This window comes from Sceloporus undulatus, chromosome 5 (genome assembly GCF_019175285.1).
Source record: "Sceloporus undulatus isolate JIND9_A2432 ecotype Alabama chromosome 5, SceUnd_v1.1, whole genome shotgun sequence".
In the NCBI taxonomy this organism is placed as follows: domain Eukaryota; kingdom Metazoa; phylum Chordata; class Lepidosauria; order Squamata; family Phrynosomatidae; genus Sceloporus; species Sceloporus undulatus.
In genome coordinates, this window is record NC_056526.1 from 176788283 (window position 1) to 176810202 (window position 21920).

The 21920-nt window shown below is 40.3% G+C and overlaps 1 protein-coding gene across 1 annotated transcript in view; it reads left to right on the plus strand.

Annotated features, from left to right (window-relative positions):
* The window catches only part of SNCA (synuclein alpha), a 76464-nt gene that overhangs the window by 52164 nt on the left and 2380 nt on the right, over positions 1-21920 (plus strand). Inside the window, exon 5 of the mRNA XM_042467133.1 lies at positions 17060-17146. Coding sequence (XP_042323067.1) covers positions 17060-17146 — 87 coding nt within the window. The remainder of the gene's footprint in view (positions 1-17059; positions 17147-21920) is intronic.

The following is a 21920-nucleotide window of genomic DNA, read 5'->3' on the forward strand; positions in this document are numbered from 1 at the left end:
GTCAGCCTGAGATGGAGTTCGCCAGGCAAGTCCAGCTCCATCAGGACTAAGCCTGAAGGAAGGAGACTCCGCCCTCCACAACTGCTATCTGCCGGCCTGAGAGGGAGTTCGCCAGGCAAGTCCAGTTCCATCAGGACTAAGCCTGGAAGAAGGAAGAGCCCTCCCTCCCCATCTGCCTTGGTCCAGGCCTTAGAGGGAGAGAAGAACCACTGGACCTCGTCCCCTTTCCCTCCATCATTCCCTTCTCCTTTTGTTTCGTGTCTTTTAGATTGTAAGCCTGAGGACAGGGAACTGTCTAATTAAAAATAATATTGTAAGCCGCCCTGAGAGCCATTAGGGCTGAAGGGCGGGATATAAATACCTAAATAAATAAAAAAATAATAAAAAACATCGACACCTCCCGGCCACCATTATGGCATGCGTCTGTCCACACAGCAAGCACCATGATGTCGCATGCCAGGCGCAGCGACCAAATGGTGTGTGTGGAAGGTGCATAATTAAAATTACCGCTGGGTAAATTTTTTTGTCACCTCCCCACCATGCATGCACACTGTTGCACAAACACACCACCAGCAACTGCCTAATGCCTAGGTGCTATCCCTTTGATTCACAACACAGTTGCACCTACAATCCTCCACCAGTACAGAGCATCGGTGTGCCCAGTAATACACTGGCAAAGCACAATCATGGAGATCCCCCGCTACATGCCCCCTTCACCCCATGCCTCCTCTTGAACTGTCTGGTTTGTGTGTATTGTACTTATATCCATTGGAGGTATCACACTTTCCCCTTTTTGCATTGCTGCCCTCGTCTGTCCTTTTTAAATGTACACCTGCATTGGTGCATTTATATGCACCTTTAGGATTATGGTTAGATTTAGGGATGGGATGGATCACTCCTTTAGAACTGCTCTGGCATCAGTGTGTTTATATGCAGAGTCAAAGGTGCACATTTTCTAAGCTAAATCAGAATATTCTAGATTCTTTTTGCTCTTGTTTTAAGCCCTGGAGCATAGCTTCAATCCACTTTCCACCCACTTTGGAGGAGTACATCATCTAAATACCCTACCTTCAAAGTGGTTTGAAACTGCTTTATCTGGCCTGTGTGTTTCACCCCATAGTTTCATTAATCCTCCGAAAACTCTTTTAAGAGAGTAAACATTTTGCTTTGTTTTACAGATGGGAGCCTTAAAGAACCAAATTTTATATATACTGTGTTCTTCTGATCATGATTTGTGAACCGATATTGCTTTGGGATGATTAGAGTGTATGATTCCATACTTCACTTATTTTTCTGGCTTTGTCCATCTATGCAAATGTGAAATAACACACACAGTTTGAATCCTGTAGCAGCACCAATGCTCGCTTAAAAGCTAGTATTGCTACATAATTCCAGACAGATTGTCAGTATTCATTAGCTCAATCACAAATGTTACTTGTGGGAGGAAGAGCTGTGATGACTGTCCTCCGGCTGTTCCTACTGTACTTGTGATCAGTGTAGCCTAACTTCCCATTTACTTTTCAATCAGGCCGGTATTCTCAGTTGACAGATCTTGGTGATGATCTTTCAGGTTATGTAATGTCCTTAAATTACTAAGAAATAACTCAATCTTTTTATTTATTTTTTTGTTTTGTTTTTTCCTGCTAAAAATAATTACAGGGATAAAACAATTTAATGAAAAACAGCCCTTTGTGGTGCTAAACCTCATTCTTGCATTTGCAGGAAGATTTTATATTTTTAAAACATATTTATTTATTTATTTATTTGCTAATTTAAAAAAATGCTGAGGAGGGGAGAGAGAAAAGCCATCTCCTAAGTCTGACGGTTGCCATTTCCTGTTGGGGAAATTGTGCATTTTCTAGTTGCTGATAACTTAGTCTATCCTCCACCCCATCTTTTCCAGTAAGGTATAGTTCTGAAAACATTTTGGTCAGTTGTCTAGTCCCAGGGGAGAAACAGAAGGCAAAGAATTCCCAAATGCAATGTGAGAGTTAGCAGTCAGTACAGTGAAGGTGTTTTCCAGATCAAGAAACTTCTGTGGTAGAACTAAGCAAGTGTTCAGTACTTGTTTAATTTTGTCTGTGAGAAGAAAAGATTTGCATTTCTAAGAATGTTCTTGGTACTCGTATTTTAAGATACAGATTGACAGTATTCTCCACTTTCCCAATTTGGCAGGAACAATCCCAATTAATTCTCTGTCATCCCACATTTTCAGCAGCTCTTAAAATATCCCATTTTCTCTCTCTTACTTCTGCTCCCCCCCTTGTCCTCATCTTACTTCAGTTGCTGCAAACTGAGTTCAACATGCAAAAGTAGTTTGCACTCAATTAACTCAGCAGGGGAGAGGTGGGAAGAGGGGTGGAGTGCTGCCCTTCCCAGTAGACTTAGACAGAAGCAAACTGCTGCATCCTCTCCTAGCTTGTGTGTCTGGTTTTCACCTATATAATGCACTTACAAGCTTATTTGTTGCAGGGTAGAATGATAGAATCATCTCATTTCTTTGTAAATCTATTCTTTGTATTTTAAGCTAGGAGTGTAAATAAATATTGGCTTGGATTTAAGAGAACATCCCAAAAATCTCCACACAGTAAGATGGTGACATTTATTTACTTCAATTTTTTTTCCATGGTAGAATCTCCATTTGAGAGATTTTCCCACGTTTTAGGATTCGTTTTTATGATTTTTTTCTAAAATGTGCACAGTTGGAAACTGTGATAATTATTGTTTTGTTGAAATGACCAGTGAAATGAGTAATCTGTCCTTTTGTGCTTGATATAAAAGGGGGAAATGGCAAGACTAGGGGGGAAATGGCTAGACGGGCCCTATGGGGCGCCGTCGTGATGTGTGAGGGGCAGCGCTTTCAGACGCCCCTCGCCCCTCGCACATGACGAGGGCGTCAAAATGGCAGTGCCCTGTACATACGGGCTCCACCATTTTGATGTGATGGACGCCTAGCATCCGCATGTCTCAACGCCCTTGTGATGCCGCAAGTGCGCCATTGGCGCCTTGCGGCATCACAACCGCGCTGCAGAAAGAACCCACTTTTTGTGGGTTCTTTTTGCTGCGCGAGGGAGCTGCGTGGTTTGTCCGCTGCGGTTCCCTCGCACAGCAAACCAGGGCAGCGGGAGACCGCCCTTTTTGGGCGGTCTGTATCCCACCAATAGCTAGACATTGTTTTAGGATAGGTGTGTTCTTCCTTGGGATTAGAGAGATCACATTTACTTTCTTCAGCTGAATCTTCCATATCATTTGTTTCAAGGCTTCAGTAATGTATCTTGCTGATGATTACTTGAGTCAGTGTATTCCTAGAATTAGTCTAATAATCACATAAATATAAGCCGTACTGTGCTTATATCAGCTCTCCACAGATTTTCAGATATAAAGACTTTAAATGCAGTTTAACCACTAAGCAAATTAAAAAACTGGAATTCTATTCTGTTTTGGACTTTGGAGGCAGCTTTAGAGACCAGATCATTTGATGGCTGTAGGTGGCTCTGTGACATAATTCACTTTGTGGAGAAGAACTGAAGAATAACCTAATAGAAGTGTGTATTATAATATCTGAAGAAACCATAATTGCAGGCAGCCACATGTATCTCATAAAACCTGAAAGCAATCAGCACACCTGGGATGTTATCACTTTTCATAGTGCAGAACACCACTTGGCTTTGAATGTGTTTCTTGCATGTGTTGAGAGCCACTGAGCACAATTGCCTATTTATATTGTGATACTGCATACCACTAAATCATGTAGGTGATTTTCAAAAATCTTGAGAGACCTCTTTAATCTAGGCAGGTTTGAAATATTTTAAATTCCTATCAAGTAGGCTATTCATGCTTATATGAGCAATGTTTTGCATGTTCAGAAAAAAAGCAATGCTAAAAGAGTGGTAGTATTTTACAGAGAATATATAGTGGGATATAGTGTGTGTGCGTGCGCGTGCACACGCTGAGTATTCCTTATCCAAGGTTGAGTATCCCTTACCTAACAATCAAAAATCCAAAATATTCTAGAATCCAAAATTGTCCACATGGATGGCTGAAATAGTGACACCTTTGCTTTCTGATGATTCATTGTACCTTGTTTCATGAACAAAAGTAATAAAAATATTCTGTCTATGTGTATAAGGTATGTGTGAAACATAAATGAATTTCATGTTTAGACTTAGGTCAAATCTCCAAGATATCTCATTATGTATATGCAAATATTCCAAAATATGAAAAATTCCAAAATATTCCTGGTCCCAAGTGTTTTGGATAAAGGTGTCTCAACCTGTAGCACAGAGAGAGAGAGAGAGAATATATTATTTTACAGATACTGTAATATATACCCAGTGCCATTAAAATGAAATTTCTCCTCTAAGTAAGGTAAAGCCCGTAAGCCCATATTCTTCTTGCTGGTGATTTAGTGGACTTTCTAGCACATCTACCAAGATCCAGTCACAGATGGTTGCTCCCATGCCAGTGGCCTGGAGAAGCTGCTCCAGGTTTTATTCTGAATCTTAAGGAAACTGTCCCACATTTTGAATCTGTTTTGCTGATTGGGTTCAGCACTTTGGATAGCCCCCTTAAAGCTCAGTTTGAAATCCAGAGCAGGTTCACCATCTCAACTGACATAGAAGCCACCAGCCTCATTTACATTTCATGTTTAGAATCATAGAGTTGGAAGAGACCACAAGGGCCATCCAGTCCAACCTCCTGTCATGCTTCAGAAACATGCTTTCTGTTTCACTTTTTTATAATGTTATTGAACAGGCGGAGCAAACAGACAGCAATGAGTGGCCCTCAGCCACCATCGGGCCAGGCCTGCAGTGACCACACGGCCTGCTCTCAAAGCGGGCCAAGCCAAACCACCCATTTGCAACAGCTTCAGGCTCGGTTATGCAGCCTCAGAGCAGCTTCCTGTTGCTTTGGGGGTGTGCGTCATGTGAATGCCACACCCCCAAAGCAGCCAGAATCTGCTTCTTTTAGCCCATGCATTTTGGGCCATAGAGAGCAGTATAATGGGTCCTTGGTATCCACTGGGGTTTGGTTCCAGGACACACACACCATGAATACCAAAATCAATGGATGCTCACGTCCCATTATATACAATAGTGTAGTTAAATTGTTTTCCTTATATAAGATGGCAATATCTAGGTTTGCTTTTAGGATTTTTTAAAAATACACATTTTCAAGCTGTGGATGATTGAATCTATGAATGCAAAATACTTGGAGATGGGGAGCTGACTGTATCCAGTGGGAGGAGGAACTGATTAACAACGGTGCAAAGATATTGGGGGAAACAGAAAATTATTAATCAAAGCAGATCTGAGAATAATCAGAATGAGATAAAGCAAATTGTATAGGTGATGATGTATTGGTTAAATAATGGATATAGCGGATGTTTCATAGCAAAGAAAGCTTATTCTTATCTGCCATGGAGGGAATCATTCCACAGAGAGTATGCCCTGAAATCATACACATCTGTAGGTATGCTTGCACTCCGAGGTCTGAAAAATGATAATGGCAGGCTGATAAACAGTGGAATAAATAGTTATATACTGTAAATATGAAGTCGAAGGCTTTCATTGCCAGCATCCATAGTTTTTTGTGGGTTTTTCGGGGTATGTGGCCATGTTCTAGCAGAGTTGATTCCTGATGTTTCGCCAGCATCTGTGACTGGCATCTTCAGAGAATGCTGACCTAGAAGAGAGTGGGTATATAGATATCACAACCCTGTTTGAACATTGCCTCACCACAAGCTATTTCCAGTGGGACAATGGATTCTACGAGAAGAGAGATGGGGTAGCAATGGGAAGTCCTCTAAGACCTGTGACAGCAAACTTTTACATGGAATACTTAGAAAAGCAAGCCCTAGAAACAGCACCAAAAAAGCCCACAACTTAGTTCCGATATGTGGATGACACGTTCACCATTTGGAGCCATGGAGAAGAAGATCTGGCTGTGTTCCTGAACCATCTGAATGGCATACATCCTCACATCTAATTCACTATGGAAAAAGAAAAGGAAAGAACACTGCCATTCTTGGATGTCCTAGTCATCCGCAAACCTAACCAATGTTTGGGTCACACAGTCTACAGAAAACCTATACATACGGACAGATATCTACACAAGAACTCCAACCATCACCCAGGACAAAAAAGAAGCACAATCAAAACACTGGTAGACCTGGCAAAATACATCTGTGAATCGCACTTCTTGGAAGATGAATTGAAGCACCTAGACTGGGCTCTACAGGTTATTCCAGCTCAAACATCAGAAGGGCTGCCAGACCCAGAAAAACCCAGAGGAGTGGAGACAAGCAACCACCCAAAGGAAAAGTATTTTTACCATACATCAAAGGAGTCACAGACAGAATAGGGAAAGTGATGAAGAAACACAACCTACAAATGGTTTACAAACCAACCAAGAAAATCCAGAAAATGCTACGCTCAGCGAAGGACAGGAGAGACCCTCTCACAGCTGCAGGAGTTTACCGCATACCATGCAGCTGTGGACAAGTCTACATATGGACCACCAAATGCAGTGTCAGCCAGAAAAATCAGCATTAGCAGAACACATTATAAACCATCCTGGGCACAAAATGCTGTTTGAAAACACTGAAATCCTGGACCATGCCAACAACTATCAAGTCAGAATGCACAGGGAAGCCATTGAAATCCACCAACACTTGGACAACTTCAGCAGGAAATGCAAACGAGAAATTACTCAAGGTCAGGAGCTTTCCCAGCAGACAATGGTCACCACTTAGCAGACACTAATCCTCTTTTGCATATCCTCCCACCCTGCAGCCCTATCATCAACAACAGAACAATACACAGATTAATGTGAGAATCGCTCCTCCTCACACAGGTTCTCACACAGGTTCACACACAGTGTGTGTGTGTGTGTGTGTGTGTGTGTGTGTGTGTGTGATCTCCACTCTCTTCTAGGTCAGCATTCTCTGAAGATGCCAGCTACAGATGCTGGTGAAACGTCAGGAATAAACTCAGCTAGAACATGGCCACATAGCCCGAAAAATCCATAAAAAACCTATAGTTACATAAATAGTTATTACATGTCCAAATATTTAGATTCCCCTGCCACCTCCTCCCAAAATTAGACATCAGCACTCTATCGTCCACTAAAAGGTCTGAGCATGTAGAAGGAGTCCCACTCCATTTCTCACAGCTAGGCTTGTGGGAGGGAGGAACCACTGGTTATCCAGAATAATTTTATAAAATTTATTTAATCATTAAAATATATCTCACCCTCTACCAGGAGATCTTAGGACAGCATACAAGTAAAATCAACGCAAGTTAAAACACTTGACAACAAATAAAATGCTTTTAACTTAAATAGACTAAATGCATATTAAACCTGTTTAAAACAAAAGATTAAAACAGTTTATAATCAAGTGCATTTGAATTCTGAGACAATTCTGGGAGGCCTAAAGGTTTCAATAAATAGCCATGCTTTTATTTGTCACCTAAATGAAGTCAGTGTTGGCAGAAGTCTGGCCTTTAAGGGGAGGGCCTTCTACAGTTGAGATGGTGACAGTTGAGAAGGTCTTCTCCCATATCTGGACAAACAATGTAATGACTTCCCTGGTGAGACACCAAATTCCCAGCCTGTTATCCATTGGAATGTTCATCTCTTAGGTTGATGTGTCCATTGTAGCATCTTTGCCTGGTATTTCTAACTATACAACAGTGTGATCCATTCAGTCCCATTACAGTCTATGCAGTAGATGTTCTGGAACTGTGTGAGAATTTATGATCATTTCTCCCAGTGACCTTGGCGGGTTACACACCGGCAAAAAATACATGCTCAGCACGTACTTGGGTTAGGAAGGGGCATCCTTTCTGGACACCTCGTAACCCTAGTACGTGCCGAGCACGTCCAAAATGGCAGTGCCATTCTACATGGGTGCCACCATTTTGATGTAGTGGACGCTTAGCATCCGCATGTCATGGTGCGGAAATGACACCGCAAGTGCGCCATTGGTGCCTTGCGGCGTCATAACCGTGCCGCAAAAAGAACCGGCTTTTTTGCAGGTTCTTTTTGCTGCACCAGGGAATTGTGCAGTTTGTCCGCTGCGGTTCCCTGGTGCAGCAAGCGGCGGCGGCGGCAGACCGCCCTTTTGGGCAGTCTGTAATGTGCCACTTTTTCACATGCACTAGAGGGCCACATGTGGCTCACAGGTTGCACTTTGGCCACCTCTGCCATAGAGGATGAGGCAAAGAACAACAGACCCTACTTTCTTCTCATCTGAGGCTTTCCAACCCTTATCCCCTTAAGCACTGGATATACTAAATTATAGTTAAAAATCTGTATTAACTTCCAGGTGAGTTGCCAAGGAGAGGAAGGTTCTGCTCTGTAATTTTAAACAATTATCACCACTGGTAAAACTGAGAACCACAGCGGACAAACCGCACCTTCAGTGCCTGACATAACCCACACTCTTAACACCAATAATGATGGTTTACCTGCTTTCTAAAAGGTAAACAAATAAATTAAAGCTTTATTTGCTTGTGTATCCTCACCTGTCTTTGAATATTTCTCCTTCACCCAAGCAGTTAAATAGACAGAATCAAGAATTCTGAGTTGTAATTATCACAGCTGGTCCTTTCCCTGGCAGATGCCTTTTTTTCCAACTGGCTGAAATCTTAACCATCTTGGTAGATGAAGGGTAGCATCTGCATTGCACTTAAGGGAACACTTGAGCAAGGCACTTACCGTGTCAGGAACAGCAGGGCAACCACTTTAAAAACAGCAAGGGCCTTTTCTTAGATACACTACAAGGTTCCAAACACTTCCACAGGTTATCTTTGGTATTTTCTCCTAATACCTTTTGAGGGTATTCAGGGAAACTGTTAACACATAAATTCCTTGCGCTTTTCCCTTTTCCATATTTTGTCACCTTTATTTGTGGCTGGTGTGTAGAATTCAGCTAAATGTGAAGGGCATGAACCACTCATTCTCTCCAGAATATCACAGAGGAATCTAAGGACATATCCACAAACCCTTCAACTGTCCTTATTGGGCAGAGACACAGGGGCATCACCAGTGGGGTGCTGGGATGTGGACTGCACTAGGTAACACCCTAAGGGGCCCTGACACCACTGCTTTCCAAATGACTGTAATCTGCAGGGTGGTGGCTAAATTCTAAGAATGATACTATTTTGTGATATTCTACAAAACCAAGAGCAAAAACACAGCTGGAATTTTGTGGAACTACCCTAACAGTAGTTCAAAAGACAGCAAATAGTATTTCAATGCTATTACGTTTTTTTTAATATACAAAAAAAGTTTCTGTATAATAAACACCTAATGTGCCAAAGATCTAATTCTACCAAGCAGCATAAATTGTGGGTGTTTCTAGTGACGTTAATAAACATATAATCAGGTATACAGCCCTCAGTGTTGTGGCCTAATTTAGCTGCAGTTACAGCCTTTTCTGCTACAAAAAGGCTACTTCCATTAATCATAGGTAAGCACAATTATGGTTCTTTTACCTCATTCTGAGGAGATAAATTATACGGAGAGAGAGACTGTATTAGTGTTTAGTCAGTCCTAGCCACTGCTTAATTTGTATTTGTTAAAATGTTGACTAGAAATTATTTTGCCCCAGAGGCAATGAATTGCAGATGGTATGAATCTACTGGTAGCTTGTTAGAGAAGATGATAATAAACTAGTCATTTTTAAAAGAGTTTTGCAAATGCAGAACGTATTTCTAGGTTAGTATACAATGCGGAAACAATATCCTATTCATGCATTATACAAGTATATTTCATTTCTAACAAAGAAGCTCCTTTTTATGATGTCTTTTTATGGAAGCCCAACCCAACCCAGTTCCCCACCCCTTTTCTTGTCTTCTGTCTAGGTAGAAGTTGATGTTTCTTTCAGCATAGACTTAGTGTGTATGCAGTAAAGAATGGGGAAAAGGGTGACTTGGGAAGGAATGGGATTATGATGATCCTCCTGTAACTATGTGTGCATATGTGCAACCAGCAAGGTAAACAGTTGCCTCCAGAATCACTTATTAAGCATGTCTGAAGAGCAGAATGGGGGGAAAGGGTAAATTAGATTAACATGCCTCACCAGCTAGCCTGGCATGTTGAAAAGGCATAGATCTATATGTTTTGCCACCAAAATGGAAATCATAAGAAAAGTAGAAGCTGCTGAAAGAAAGAAAGAAAAATGCTAGGATGCATTCTGGAAGAGGCTTTTCAGTGGTCTCTCAAACTGTTTCTGTTTATTTATGCAAAGATTACCTGATCTGGTTGTTCCATTTCATATGTCCATAATATTAGTTTTGCGTTAAAAGTTTTCTGAAACATGTTGAACTACTCTTCTTTTGTGTTGCAAGAATCTATCCTTGTTCTTTCCATGTTATTTCTACCTTTGCTACTGTTAGCACACCCTGCTTAATCCCATACTGTATTTGGGATCTCCATATTTCATATCTGGAGCCAGTATGTTCTTGAGAGGTCATAATGACCTTTAGGAAAACCAGGTCAGGTTCCCAGGAGAAAAGGAGTGAAACCCAGAGCATGTGCACATCCAGGTAATAAGACAATCAAATCTAAATAGATGTACTAAGTGTTCCTTCCATGTGCATTTCCTCTTGCACCTTGAGAAAAAGGATTGCCTTGCACTCAAGGCAGTAAGCCAGCTTCCCTTCCTACCCTATTGTGTTCCCAACCAAACTTCCCTGTCTATCCATCCTAAGAATATCCTGATCCTATGGCTGTTTTTTGTCACACTAAAATTAAAGCCACCAACCAATCCAGAATCCCATTGTCAATTCCCAGGAAAGAGTATCAAGCCTTTGTTACCTTGCAAGATAGCCCATTGCTTGGGGCAAGATTTTAGGTATAAGCATGGGTCTCAGGAACCTAGTGTCTGTGCACTCACAGCTTGTATACAGTTGTCTCAGGCTGCACTCCATGTATGAAACTATGCCAATGTCAGACCTTCCAGTATGAACCACTCCAGCTTCCCATGCTGTACTCATCAGACAGGTAATTATCACTCCCTGCAAACCCCTCAAGCTCTGCTATTCCATTTCCATAGTTCCATTTCTGTTAGCTCTGAATGCTGTGTCTATGTGGATGGCTGTTGTGTGTATGACTCCACTCTGCATTTTTTCTAAATAAAACTCTCTTTATTCACCCCAAGCCTGGAGTTCATAACAGGAACGTTAACCCCCCCCCCTCTTTTCCAGCTATAAATCTTTCCCAGCCTTGAACTGCCAAACCAAAATGAAACTATCTATCAGGGCCTATTAAATACAAATTACTCTTTACTGTGCCACTGAAGAGCTGTTAATGTTTGGCTGTGATGCTGACAAGGATTCCAGAAACCATCTGCCTGGTCACAGAAGCCATACCCTCCAAACAATATGTGTTTCAAAGTCCTCTCCATACCTGCCAACATTTCACAGATCAAAACCAGGACACACATGACAGAGGAACATCACAATGTGATCAAGATGGCAAACGTTACGAATGAGTGAGAACATGTAAATTAGAATATGCTGCACCAGTTAGTTTTTGCCTGAGTCTACAGGAAAGGGCAAGATTTGGCTCCCTCCTTTCTCCTTTTCACCTTGGTGACTACACTGAGCAGAAGCCACTTTGGACCCAGTTTACAGCAATTGACATAAGCTGAGGACAATGGAGAAAAGTGGGAGGAGGAGAGAGAAACGAACATTTTAAAAGCCGTTCAAAAGTGTGATAATAGTGAATTAATTGGGATTGTCCCTACCAAATCAGAATAATTGGTGGACATCATCCTCCATATTAGAGTGCCATATTAGGAAGCACCTGGAGATGGACAAATTGTGGAGAAACAAAGCTGAGGATTTTTATTTGTATTTGAAAATGGAATAGGTTTTGTTAAGCAAGATGGTCTCATTAAGGAAAGGCTGAACTTGTAACTGAATAAAGGTATTAAATATTTCAGTGCATACCAGAGAGCAACAACTGGAGACAGGAAATTATTCTAAACACTGTTGATTCAAAGAGGTAGATTTCTGCAGTGTTATCAAGAATAATTACACTGATTATTTTTGTATTGTAATCATGATGAGAATAGATATCTGCCTGTTCAGCAGAGCTTCTTATTTAAATAATAATCTCAATTTGGTTTTTAAATTTTGCTGTCACAGTTACTTTCAGAAACGCTGCTTAAACGAAACATGAAAATATAATCGATTTATATTGTTAGCTAGCTAAACATGTTCATTTACTTATGTTACTAACCATAAACAATTACACTTTTTTTTGTACAATTTAACTGGAAACAGAGAAAACTTTTAAAAGTGGGGGGGGGCAAGGTAAATCTATGTTTCTTTCACCAATGAAGTATAATGAAGGAGACAAATTAATGATGAGAAAGCTCTCAAGATTCATTCTTCAAAAAGAATGAGTGGAACTTGGTTGGTAGGCCAAAGAGGATCTCTAGGCAAGGATCCAAAGCCAAGACCTGGGTTAATTTTATAAGTGCCAGTTTAAAGAATAAACAATTATGATGGTCAAGAATGGAAGGAACACAATAAATGTGTGTACTCCTCGAGGAAACAAAGTACCCCTTGAGGATATGAAACAGGATATTAATATCTACCCTAGTCATATCAAATTTGCTAACACCAGAGCTCTGTCCAACCATACAGAGCTTCCTCTTCCTATATCACCCTCAGATGCTGTCTGAGCCATACTCCGCTTTCTGGGGATTCGTCTCCAGGACTGGTAAATATCACCCTCTCTACAACCCTAAGCCTCCACTATACAATATCCCACACCTTTCTTTCAGTTAGCTTTGTATGGTGTTTCTGACTGAACTACTGTTTGCTTGGTTGCACTCTTGCATGTTTCTAAATAAAACATTTATTCACCAAAGTTGGAGTTCCACTGCAGTTAGTAGTGGTATAAATGATCCCCCAGTTACCCACCTCTCGCAGGCCTCTTTGAACATAAGCAGTTTTCCCAACATTGAAGGAGATGCTGCTACAGTTGGTGGAGACCCCAGTTCCCCCCCCCACACACACACACACTTTTTTAGGTAACAAACCAGAGCTTAGGAAATTATTCATTTGGACTCGAGGTCCTAGAATTCCCCCAGGCAACATGTATGTGAAAGATTATGATAGGTGTAATAAAAAAAATGTATAGACCATTCCTGAGTCACCTATCAAATAGCTGAGGTTTATATTTAAGAAATCTATTGGGCCAAGCAGTTTGTGATTCTTCTATCCCTCTTCAACTCCTCTAGCAACAAAACAGTGTTCTTTTCACTTTTACTGGTGATGCACTGCTGGCAAAATGAGTTACTTCCAGTTTTCCTACTACTTTATATTGTTGGACAGCCCACAGTTTTTCATGTGGAAACTCAAAAGGAATTTCATAAATGTGTTTTCCTTGATATATTTCATTGATGAAAAATTAGACCTCTCTGCTCTTTATTGATAGGAAAAGACAGCCACAAAATATTACACTTGTGGTAAACACCAGCACACAACCACTCCTAAATCCACTATCAACTGATGGGAGATGAAAATTGTTATGCTTGAGGTCGCAATTTGCTGCATACTTCCCAGAGAATATTATCCCACTAAATTATGTGAGATTTAATTCTGAATAAATTCGGAATCAGGTTGTGAATCAGGAATTCCTAAAGGTTTGGCTAAAGGAGACTCCAAAGTCCCGTTTATGTAAGTCCTAGCCTACCCAATGATACTGCTACATTTTTGCAGTTCGAAACCAAAAACAAAATCCCATGACAAACTTTTAAAATAAACATTTTCTGATTGATTTAAATGATTTTTCCTAAATTCCCAAGGAATTTTAAATGGCACAGCAGTAGTGGGTTCCAGGAGGCAGATTGGTCAGAGTTGTCCATTGAAAACTGGAATTTAGTCTCCTAATTGAATTCCATTGATTCCTTTAAAATTAATGAGACTTAAAATGTAACTTACTTAACCTGAATGTAAACCATTTGTAAAAAGACTGAAAAATGCACTCAGAGAACACACTGAGAAATAAAGTAGATGTTAAAGTAAAAGATGTATAAAGCAGAACTAATTCATTAATGTTCTTTTAAAGAAATTTTGATATATCAAAGCTCACAAAGTAGCCAGGAGAGATAGAAAGTTTGAAAGAGTGGTCACATACTCATTCATCTCATTTTCCGCTCCAGTGAACCAGAAGCAAAAGTGAGTCAAAAGAAATACATATCAGTACACCACAGGGAATGAACTCACTGACAAATTTTGTGTCACAAAAAAAGTGATGTGGACTTAATATGTATAAGATTCAGAAATATTCTGGTCCTGTAGTTTGATTAAATGCTCTATAGGTGAAGCCTCATGTACAATTTTAATGGTGTCTCCCTTTCACGTATGTCCTTAATGGTATCCAAAATAAAATGAATTATAATAAATAAATAAATAAATAAATAATGTTTTATTTATAGCCTGCCCAATCACTAGGAATCCAGGTGGGTTACAACAGTAAAAATGCATTGGAAATAAAATACTAATTGATCCCTTCCCAACCCCCCAACCTCCAATTATAAATTGCATGACCCTTTATCTTCAGTCAGTGCAGTTATCACCTATATGTTCATTTGACTGTTGCCTTTGGGGGGGAGGGGCAATGTTGTTGTTGTTGTTGTTGTTTAAATGTAATGTAAAGATAAGATTGAGTCTCGGGGTGTAAAAAAAAGTTTGTTCCAGAAATTAATTTACAACATTTTTTTTACTGAGAAAACCTCCCACGACAGCTGTTAAAAAAAGACAATACACCTATATTAGTAACTTCAAATTTGAGTTGTATAAGTACAGAAGTTGAAAGCGCATATATACCTCATGTTATAACTTATACATGAAATGTGATTTCTGAAAATGAATACAGTAAAGCCATTACAATGAACATATGCAAAACCTGGTTTCCATGCGGTTATATAATAATAATAATAATAATAATAATAATAATAATAACAATAATAATAATAATAATTTTATATATATTTCCCGCCTCTCCCTGCGGATCGAGGAGGGATTACATCAATAAAATAGTAAAATACAAGTATAAAAATACAGATAATAAAACACTAACAATATAATGTTTAAATTAAAACATCATCTGAACAACCAGAAACATCCAAAAACTTATTGTTATAACCAGAGTAAAGCATTTTATCTTAAAATCTCCTCTAAAAGGTCAGGGGGGTAAGCCCGCTGGAAGAGATCCATCTCAAGAGCCTGCTTAAAGGCATCTAAGGTGGTAATAAGACGGATCTCTCCCAGTAAGCTATTCCATAATTTGGGAACTGCAGCCGTAAATGATGTATGAGAAGTTGTTGTTAGCCTGGACTTATGGTGTTCTAATAAATTCTTCCCTGATATTCTGAGAGTGCTGGGCGGATTGTGTAGGGAGAGGCGTTCCTTCAAGTAACTCGGGCCCAAGCCATATAGGGCTTTAAAGGTAATAACCAACAATTTGTACTGCACACAGAAGCTAATTGGCTCTAAACTCTAAATGCCCCTCCCTAAACTGCAAGTCCTAGGATTCCATAGGATGGAACCATGGCATTTAAAGAGGAATAGCACTATCATTGTGTAGTGTGAACAGAGTCCAAAATACTTCGATGCCTCCTCCCTGCACCATCAAATTATCTATGCAGACACAAACATCAACATGTCAGCAATGATTTATAATATAAGAACTACTTTCAGAGAAAGTGATGCTACATGCTTGGAAGATACATTCAAGCTATACACACGGCTTTTCCATGGTGGAGCAAAGAACATTATTAGCCAATCTGATCAGGATGAAGTGGGCAAAATTCCTTCCCACTATTGAATCTGGTCACTATTTAGAAGCACATGTAGAAAATCATCCTGAAAAGCCACAGTTATAAAACCAAAAGATCTAGAATTGTAAACTGGGGGGGGGGGGACATCTCTGATTCTGATACAAGGAAACCAAATTTGTACAAATTGAATAAATTATTAATATTATACATACATAGGCAATGAAAAGCAGGTCAGGGATCTAGAGACCATTACAATAACTGGGCCATGTGTCAAAATGAAGACTTGCTGCTCTTTAATTTAGAAAAGGGAAACAGTTCTGGGAACAGAAAAGGGTGAAGGCTTTTAACCCTTTTGTCTGCTACATCCCTATTTCATTCCCAATGGCTTCTTTCTCCAGCATAGATTCCAGTGTGTGTTTGCCATTCTTTTGAATCCCACAAGAGCAAAAGATGTCAATGATCAGCATTTTGAACTGAAAAAATGAGAGGAGTCAAAAGCGGGTATCATTTTCCTCCCACACTGCCTCTGAAATGTCTTTTGAAGCAGCTTCACTTTATAAAAAATAAAAAGGCACTGGGGAACTGTTAGTGTGTGACATACAGATAGACTGTGCTGGAGACTGCAGCACCACACCTTTTCTTATTCATGATATATTGCACCCAGGACTCTGTCATCAAATACACAGTTACTACAGGATGTAAATGGCACAAATCTGTCATTAGGAATGGTTGGGACTCTTTTAATTTTCATATGGAAGTCTGTGAGCCTGTCAGAAGATCAAATATAGCCTATCTGTATGTAACACCCTTATTTGTAAAGATTCAATACCACATCAAAAACAGATTTCCTGACAGTTAGAAAACTGTTAGGAAGAAAAATTGACCAGAGACAATTTAATTCTGGTATTCAAACAGCCCAAACTGTTTTGGAGGAATTATTCTGCAAAGCAAAAAAAAATGGGATTTTCCCCCCAAAGACTTCTGGTTAGTGCAAAAAGTAGGTTTGTTGTTGGGCTTTTTACAAACAAACAAATGAAAATTAAAACTGAAGACAAAGAGTTGTCTTTTCCTCAGTTTCCTCTCCACTGTTTGGAGATTTTTATATACTTTCGCAGGGGCAATTTATTTTAGAGACACAGAGAGAGCTAGTATATTTGAAATATTCCATATTTGAAATGTGGAATGATGTGTTCATATTTAAAATTAAACTTTAAAAAATTCCATGTTGTTTTATTTTCTTCCTTACATCTGCAGAATGAAGGGTTTCCTCAAGAAGGAATGCTGGATAACACAGACATGCCAGGAGACCCTGAAAATGAAGCCTACGAAATGCCTCCAGAGGTAAATCTTTCTTTGACAGCTTTTTACAGAATAACAGGCTCTTGATGCATGTTCTGGACACATGTTTGCAACCCTTTGGGAAATTAGGAAACTAGCATACAATAGACCTGTCTTGAACTCACTGGAGAAACTCTCTAGGCAGTGGACAAAGCTCATCTGACTTCAGAGACTAGTTCCCATTAAATTTTATCTAAATCAATGGTGAATACCATTTGTTCATCCAGATAATTTAAAAGAAAATTTCTGCAGTCTTTTACCATTGGACATGCCAGAACTGATGGGAGCTGCAGACTGAAACATCTAGTAGTGAAATGTTCCCCCCAAATTAAAATGTGGAGATTAATTTGAGATTTCTATTCAGAAGAAATTATCTGAGAAAAGTAAAGAGAGAGAGAGAGCGGGTTTACATGTGACCAGTTAAATTTCTTAGGAATTAAAAATAGCAGTGTGCTCCTATATTGCTTGTGATGACCATCAAAGGACCCTCCCCAAAATCTTTCCATAACACATGTCTGTGCTGTACAGTAGACCCTCAGTATGCACTGGGGTTTGGCTCCAGACCCCGCTGTGGATGGATGGTCAGGTCGTATTATATGCAATGGTGTAGTAAAATGGTATCCTTTTTATAAAATGACAAAATCAAGGTTTGCTTTGGGGGGGGGGGGAGAATTGTGTGTAGATATTTTCAAGTTGTGGATGGTTGAATCTGTAAATATAGAATCCATGGATATGGAGGGCCAACTGTACTTGTGTTGTTATTGTGATGTTTCTACATAATTGTATATTGCTTTAATATTTCCATATGGTAGTTTATTTAAGTGTTTATTAACTTTTTTATCATTTGAGTTCTTTAAAAAAAAGAGAGATGACTTTGTTTTAAGTTATGGTGTGAACCACCTTTGGTCCCATGTCAGGAGAAAGGCAGGATAATTAATTAATTAATTAATTAATCAATCAATTCTCCCACTCACTAACAAATATAATACTCACATAGCTACCTGGGAAGAGGGCCATCATTGGGTATTTATACATCATTGGTATAAATAAATAAATCATCATCATCATCATCATCATCATCATCATCATCATTGGGACATGGAGCCCTGGTGGTGCAGTGATTAAATGCCTGTACTGAAGCCACTCACTCAAAACCGTAAGGATTGCGAGTTCAATACCAGCGAAAGGGCTCAAGGTACCCAGACTGTTGGAGGCAATTAGCTTACAGTTGTAACCCACTTAGACACTGTTAGTTCAGTATGAAGCGGTATATAAATGAAGCTGTTTGTTTGTTTGTTTTGGATAACCCAATCCAGCACAGGCTGAATCCCCTTCTGTTATCATTCACTCACCTTTGACCATAAACATTCTTACATACACTTACAATACTAGCTTGATTACAATAGCAGGGTATGTGTGAGCTTATATACCCATGCACGCACATGTGTGCAGAGAGAGAGAGAGAGAGAGAGAGAGATGTATGTGTGTGTGTGTGTGTGTGTGTATACGCACACACACACACACAGTATAGTATATGCAATATATGGTACTTCTTCATTTGTGTGGACTTTTAATTTATGATTCCTGAGGAGCCTGAACAGCAAAAGACTTTCAATACAAATTTGCCTAGGATGAACTTGGGGCTGAAACACACAGTCCTGAAGGGGCAGCTTGACAGTCCCTCTTTGAACACCAGGTCGGGGCCGTGTCAACCACACGCCATGCCCCCAGCCTGTCTTTTCCACCACAGGTTTGTAGTGTTCTTGTGGCATATGCCACAAAGCTATGTGGTCAAGTGGGCGGTGTCAGAGCGTGCGTTGTCTAAACACCGCACTCTGACACCGCCCCCAAGCTGGCACAAAGGGGCTGTCTGTTTCGCCCCTTGGTCCACTCTAGCCGAACTTCACCTCCAGAAGTTGTTATATCACAGTATTTATTTATTTATTTATTCATTTATTTGGAGTATTTATACCCCACTCTTTAGCCAAAAAGCCTCTCAGAGCAGCTTACAGTACCCATCATTCCATTATAGTCTTGCAGACAACCTGGTGAATCATAGGCTAGATAGCACTACTGTTAGGTAGATTTGCAATTGGTTAATAAACCAAACCCAGAGTGTGCTAAGAAATAGTTCGTCATCATCCTGGAAAGAAATGACTAGTGGGATACACTTCAGGGTTCTGACCTGGGCCCTGTGTTGTTCAGTCTCTTTATAAATAATTTGGATGATGGATCAGAAAGCATGTTTTACAGATTTGCAGATGGCATCAAATTAAGAGGGGTAGCGGGTAGCTAATATCCCAGAAGACAGGATCAGAATTCAGAATCATCTTAACAAATTGCTGAACTGGGCCAAAACTAACAAAATGAATTTCAGCAAGAATAAATGTAAGGTATAGGATGTGTAACATCTGGCTTGAAAGCAGTACTTGTGAAAGGGATCTAGGGGTCTTAGTAGGCCACAAGCTAAGCATGAGTCGACAGTGTGATGCAAAAACCAAAAAAGCCAATGCCATTATATACTGCATCAGCAGGAGTATATTGTCCAGATCAAGAGTAGTAGTAGTAGTAGTAACTTTAGTAAAACGTAATGTAAAATACTGTGCCCAATTCTGGGCACCACTGTTCAAGAAAGCTATTGACAAACTGGGATGTGTCCAGAGGAGTGTTTCCATTGATCAAAGGTCCAATGGAAACAAGCCTAATGAAGAATGGCTAAGGAAGCTGGATAACTTTTGCCTAAACTGCCTCTTTAGTCATCTCTCAGGAGTTATAAATCTATGCATGCCATGGATTTGCACAGTATGGTCCTTGCAGTCCCTTCCAGCTCTTTGATTCTATAATTACTGCCCATTGGACATGTTGACTGTGGTGACAAGAGTTAGAACCAAACTGTCTTTGGAGCACAGCTTTCCAGTCCCTGATTCATGTTTTATGCTGGTACCTTCAGTGTAAGGACTTTAATTATGATCAGATCCTAATTCAGTATCAAAGAAGCATAGAAAAATATGCATACATTATGCAGTGTGAAAATACATGTACATCTTTCTTCCCTGCCTCTGCTGTATCTGAATACTGCTTAGAATTGTAGATTTTTGATCTTTCTTCAAAACACTTTCCCCACCCCACCTCCTTTATCTGCTTTATTTGTGCCAGAAACTTCATAGAGATACCTGCTCAAATTTAAATACAAAATTACAGACCTTAATGGATTGTGAATGTCAGCAAATTGCAGCATTTTCTGAAAACCTGTCTCAGTTAAGACTTCATCTTTACCATCTTTAAACACAGTTATAGTATTTATCTCCTTGCTACACTTTATAGAAATGCAAAAGAATAGTATAGTATGTTTTTCCTGTGAAGGCAAGCAAAGAGAATGCCCTTACTGTGGGACAAAAAAAAAAAAAAAAAAGGCAGAAATACCCATATTATATGGTGGGAAACAGCCTTTCCCCTTTCTCCTTAAGCAACTTTTTGCCTTCTGTAGGCATAGTGAGGTCAGGCTCTTGGGGTTCTGTTCTTGCATGTTCACAAAAAAGAGAACAAGCCAAAACAGAAAGAAAAAATTCAGTACAGAATATTAAACAAGGAACAGGCTTCTCTGAAGTTTTTTCCCCATCACCGATTCCATAACAGAAGAATCTCACAGTTGGTCCTTTCTGCACAGGCCAGATACAATGGTCTCCCACTGTTCCTTTGGCAGAAAGACTAGACAACATACAGCCCTGATTCTGGTGCGAGCAGACAAGGCAATGTTGTGCACCAGAACCGAGTTTTAGCCCTCTTACCTCAGATTTAACAAACTCCATGTTTGCTCGGGATGTTCCCAGAAGATCTGGAGCCATCCATTCTGATGCATCCAACTGGTGTGTTCACCAATGCTGCTGGTTGTTTGATCTGACCTCAGAGAGAAATGACCCAGAGCAATGACAGAAACACTGAGCCCAGTAGGACACATGTGCAGTTAGCTGCCCAGCATCAGAACAGAGGGCTTTGCAATGGGGGTGGGTTGGAGCAGTCCTGAGGCCAGGGTACTCCAGACTGCTCCATACCAGTGCAGCCAGGGCCTTAGCCTGCTAAGTAGCCCCATCTGATCTTGAATGGTAAGAACAGCAGAGAGAAGCTTAGGAGAGTTTATATGAGCTTGCCCAAGTTTTAAGATTCTTTGGGGACAGCTTTCTCATAGTCCTATCAACTTCACAGGCATGTTTGGTGAGAACACAATAGAAAGCTTTCTCAGTGGCTGCTCCCAGGCTGTGCAACTCTCTCAGCTAGACCCCTCCCTGCTGTCTTTCTCTTAGCAAGTAAAGACCTTTTGATTTGAATAAGCATTTGGCGATTAAGGGGTAAAACAGACAGGCAAAATAGGCCAGCTTGGGGGGTGATGTGGCAGCATGGCATTTAGATGATGCACACCCTGACACCACCCCCAAGCTAGTGTCATGCCACCTGCCCAGACAGCGGACATAGTTGCAGCACTCCAGTGGCATGGCATTTATATGCCACATGCCATAGGAATACAAAAAATCCACCACTGCAGCAGAAAAGCTGCTAGTGCAAAAGGGAGCAGCATTTTGCCACTTCTTTTTGCACTGGAAAAAAGCCAGATCAGGCCTGTAGCTTGTGGTTGCCGTAACCCTGATCTGGCACTCAAAGGGGCGGCGTGAAGCTTGTCTGTTGTCTGTTTCAGCCCTAATATGGTTGTCTGTTTTAGCCCTAAGTGGCTATAGGGGAAAGACGTGAATGGGGTTCGTGTGGTGCATTTTTTATTGTTCTT